Source organism: Orycteropus afer, unplaced genomic scaffold, assembly GCF_000298275.1.
Source record: "Orycteropus afer afer isolate SDZICR_OR568_19922 unplaced genomic scaffold, OryAfe1.0 scaffold00123, whole genome shotgun sequence".
Taxonomy (NCBI): Eukaryota; Metazoa; Chordata; class Mammalia; order Tubulidentata; family Orycteropodidae; genus Orycteropus; species Orycteropus afer.
In genome coordinates, this window is record NW_006921710.1 from 3,789,627 (window position 1) to 3,794,591 (window position 4,965).

Consider the following 4,965-nt stretch of genomic DNA (forward strand, 5'->3'; position numbering starts at 1 on the left):
AGATCATTTAACTTACAGTGCTAACCATTTCCTTGGAAACCTATAACAACTGGTCTGTACCATTCTTTGACACAAACATATGACCCCTGCTATTGAATAAGAGGGCGGCTTTGCTGCCAATGTTGACACTAAGCACCAGTGCTGATCTGGACACCTTGGAAGTTGTCCTCTTCCTTTACTACTTGCCACATTTGTATACTGTGCTCTAAAATCTGAGATCAGTTAATGAAAGCAACTTTATCGAACAGATGCTGACTGGTCCAACAGAGTAATAATTCAATAATCCAATCTCCTCCATCAGGCTCCTGAAACTTTCAGGAGGAAGGATTATGGCAGGACTTTTGGAGAGCAACAATACTGGCAGGAGTATGGAGAATAACAAACATTCAAAGCTGTGTGGCTGGCCACCATCTTTGAGCAGGGCACAGCTGTCTGTTTCCTACTCGAAAATATGACAGGCAACAGAGTTGGTTGCTACGCAACGTGTATGCAGCCCTTGTTTACCACGGCAATTACTGAACCATTTTGAACTGGTTCAAAGCCCTGGTCAGAACAGAAATGGCAAAGAAGTGGTAAAAGTGGTTTTCTATCCACACAGAATTCTAGGGAGAGAGACTTCAAAGCCGAATGGCAGAAGCTGGGTTTCTGGGATTGGTAAAGTGACTCCCTTTTCCTGGAGGCCTGGAGCTGAATCCTGTTGAGTGTCAAGAGAGGACCCAGGACAAGAAGGAGTAGGGTTCTTTTACCTGGAGTGGGATGACAATCATGAAGATCTTTTTGTCTTTATCCGAAAGGATATGCTTAATGAAAGCCCAGCCAGTGCCAATGAGTGCAATGGTGATGAACAGTAGTGCCCCTTTCAAACTAGAAAAGAAAAACATTCACAGATAACAACAGGTCTCGTCTAGCTCTCACTCAGCAAGTTAAGATTACAGAGCTTATTCTAGGACTTCACACACTTCTTGCAAAAGACAAAAGCAGCCAAATGTACCAAATTCATGTTAAGTGAGCAACATACTCTTTACTGCCACACAGATAGTTAGCTATGCACCCTACTACCTGAGTAGCCAACCACTTCAGGCAGGCAGGAAGACAGGCAGCTACTCCCAGGAGCATGTCAGCAGTCCCAAGGTCTCAAGTTTAGATAGCCACTTGTATGTCACACACCTTTAGCATGGCAGAGAGCCACATGGGCTGCCACAAGAGGGTGGACACAGTCAACTTTGTCTTTTCCTATCATAATTTTGCCAACTTTTCCTGTACATCATTTCATGGCATGAATATTTTACATGTCATCTTGCATACTTACAGGTGAGTGATGTAGTACACAACAGCCCAACCTTCAATCGGAAAGCCCTGGGAGGAGATGTAGTGATAGTCAATCTGAAATCAAACAAGTGCATTTCAGAAAGGTCAATCTAGCATGTGCATATCAAACAGCAAATCATAACAGAGGATCCTATGATAGAGGATGTCCACCCTTCACCCCACTCCCTAATCCCTCACATGTCAATTCACAATGAAGTACATGAGTGCACTAACAAAACATTAGGTAGCTCGACAGACCTGACAAAAGGTTTTAATGTCACCAGCCCAGGTCCCTCATTTAAGGCAAGTGATTCACTCTTGCAAATGGCTGCCTATTCTTTCCTTAAAAATCTCCAAAGTCCAAATCACTTATCTTTCAGTATCCCAGTCATTCGTCCACCCAACCATTACTGCTTCCATAAGTAAACAAGTCAGTTAATCAGTAAGTAAAGATTCTATGCAGATCATTCTGCTTCAACTTTTTTTCCCCATAAAAAATCTGAAAATATAGAGCTACCTGAGGCCACCAAAACATTTTAACTAAAATGGCAAGTTTCAGTAGTATGACCAAAACGTTCCCTGCCAGAACTCTAAACTATAACATCAATTTTATTTACATATCTTTCGTTCCATCACAAATGACTATGTAGAGACTAAAGTGAGTCAAAGATCCTCTCATTCATTAGCTATATGGTTTCCAAAAGAAATCTTTTAACTTGGATCCAAATGGGAAATTCTCCAAATAACTGTCATTTCTTGAAATTTTAACCAAATAAATTATTGCTTTTGCCTATGACATTTTTAAATGCAGGTAAGAGAGCACATATCCAGAGACAGCCATTCTTATTAATGTGGCCTATGGGGACTGGAAAGGCCCACAAGTTGGGAAAGCTGTGATCTTACTACCACAGATAAGTTCATTTCAATGTGCATCAGTTTTATGTATTCAAAGCCTAAGCTCAATCTTTATGCCTCAATCTCTAAAGGATCACTTTGCTGTCAAACAAGCATGATAACACTGAACTTTAAATCAAACAGCAATGTGAGGGATTGCAAGCACACTTCACTCTACTGTGCTCCACTTTACCACACCACACAGATACTGCGTTTTTTACAAACCGAAGGTCTGTGGTAACTCTGCACTGAGCAAGTATACCAGTGTATTTTCCCAACAGCATGTGCTCACTTCACATCTCTGTGTCACATTTTGGTAATTTTCCCAATATTCAAACTTTTTCAGAATGCTACTGCACACTTAAAAGACTATAACTTTTACATGCACTGGGAAACCAAAAAAACTACAACTTTCATCATTGTGATATTCGGTTTATTGTGATATTCACTTTACTGTGGTGGTTTGGAACCAAACCCACAGTATCCTTGAGATATGCCTGTATTTGAAAAAATAACGGCAAAAATTCAGCAGGTGGCACTCTAATCTCAAAACACGTCTTCTTGGAGAATTCTGTTTGTAAGGTAACATCAGAGATGTCTTAAGTCTAGTGCTGGCAGATGTTGGAATCATTTACCCCCCATGACTAGTCTCTCCCCCAAGACAAAAGAAGGCTTCATGAGTAGTCTGTCATCATTTCTTTTCCACCAATCCATCCCCATTCTTCTAATCCACTTTTCACGCTCACATAAGCATTCTAAACCATGTCATAAATGACCCTCCCCTCAAAAAATGCTAATACATACTGCATGGAACACCAAGGAAAGAGACTTGGTGAAAGGAAGGGCCGCCATCAACCAGTGAATTTTAAATACATCATTCCTATAAAAACAGAGAGAAAAGACATAAAGGAATATTCCATTTTATCAAAGGACAGCAGAAGCTCCATGCATCATATCTATTTATAAGGAGGCAGTAAACAAAATGTAAGCAAATCATAAAATGTTTTTCTTTAAAGGAGTTTCTGTAAGTAGAAGCAGAGTGCTAAAGTCATCTCCAATATATAATTCACAGTTGTGAATGGAACCAACAGTTATGCCTGCCAGACGTGATGGGTTCTGAATCCTGACAAGATGGAAATCTAGCACAATCTGCTGGATTCTTCCCCAGAAATGACCCTGGACAAGACACAGAGGCAAAAGCTAGTGAACGGATCTCAGGAAATGGCATGAAATCTCCAGTAAGGCATAACCAATTAGTACAGTTGTAGGGAAAACTGGAGCCCTGGGAAGAAGGCTGTAAGCCAGGCACCAGGGATGGGGCTAGGGAGAAGCAATGGTGTTGTGCCCCTTTCCCTCTACCTCATGATGGGTGCTTGTCTAATACACCAGGCCAGTGGGGTCCATCCCCACCTCCACCCCTTAGGAGGGAGGTCTAACACAGGTACTGATCTACCTTTTGAGCTTCGAGGCATTAAATTCCTTTGCCCTCTTCTACCTCCCTCTAGGAATAATCTAATAGAAGACACATAAGACCATTATGGAGAAAAATTTTAAATTCTACTAAACTGTATAAATGAACACTTAAAGCTACAAGGGAAGTCACATTCTCAGATACTAAGACATCAGGACCAGCATCACACAAAGACCAAAGGAACAGACTAGAGAGCTATCAGCTATATAGACCTCATGGTTTTATGGAAGCTTAATATATGATAAAAGTGAAACCATCAGTGTGTCATCAATAATAATTGACATAATCAATAATAGTCATCAATAATAGTTGACACTGGGAATAACTGGCTCAAACCTATACACTCACTCCTCACTTACCGACTATCTCTTTATCTGATGTTCTGCATTTACAACAATAGTAAAAAAATCTACCATCTGTCTATTCTACACATTAGCAAAGTGGCAGGCATGGCGGCAAACAGCTGCAGAGTCTCCCTCCCTTGAGGAGTGTCTCCGTGGCCTCTGAGAAGCTGGGTCATACTGCCCTGTACCCTCTGCTCCATCCTGCTTGCAGGGGGCTGCGTCCATTTGCCACGTGGGACCAGCCTCCTCTTGGGCCACAGCCTCTGAGTGGAGGTGCAGGTGGCACAGAGCCAGTGGCCTGTTCTAGAGTCCCAGTTTCTATACGGCCTCAGGTCCTGCCGCTCAAAACTACTGTGAGGTGGGAAGGAAGGAAAGAAAGAGGCACCAGAAAGGGTGTTTAGAAGAAATGTGTACGAGTTTAATGACATCCCAAAGTGAACTGAACAAGGCCGGAAGCTTCCGTCTCAGTGGACCAGGGAGCAAGGCCAGGCTCCCAGCACCCTTGTAGGAAGCCCTGAGCCTTAGTGACATGCCAGGTTTAGAGAGCAGTGCAGGCTCGAGAACAGGCAGGGCTTGCAGAGGTGGGAGTAGAGCCCTGGAGGCAGCTTGACGGAAGCTCTGACCCAGCACAGGAGGAAGTGAAGTGGTTAAGTCCTGGGCCTTTCAGTCATACAACCCAGCTTTATCCAGCTTTGTCTCCTCTTCATTTTCCACAGAGGAATAATCCTAACTGGACTCATCACAGTGATAAGTACATCAATAATTCTTAGTTGTTATTATTTCTATGATCATATTTTCTAAATTAAAAAAAGACAAATGGATGATCTGAAAACAGAAAGAAAAAAAAAATCTCCCCTTTCTATATAATGTGGATTTCATGTAACAACCTGGTCTTTGGAACCTATGTTGATAAGCAAGGACTGGGTGTACATTAAAAAAAAAAAAAAA

The 4,965-nt window shown here is 42.0% G+C and overlaps 1 protein-coding gene across 1 annotated transcript in view; it reads right to left on the reverse strand.

Moving 5' to 3' along the window:
- The window catches only part of GPR107 (G protein-coupled receptor 107), an 81,176-nt gene that overhangs the window by 54,521 nt on the left and 21,690 nt on the right, over positions 1-4,965 (reverse strand). The window contains exons 9-11 of the mRNA XM_042781450.1: positions 3,007-3,082; positions 1,310-1,383; positions 724-864 (exon numbers count right to left, since the gene is read on the reverse strand). Coding sequence (XP_042637384.1) covers positions 724-864; positions 1,310-1,383; positions 3,007-3,082 — 291 coding nt within the window. The remainder of the gene's footprint in view (positions 1-723; positions 865-1,309; positions 1,384-3,006; positions 3,083-4,965) is intronic.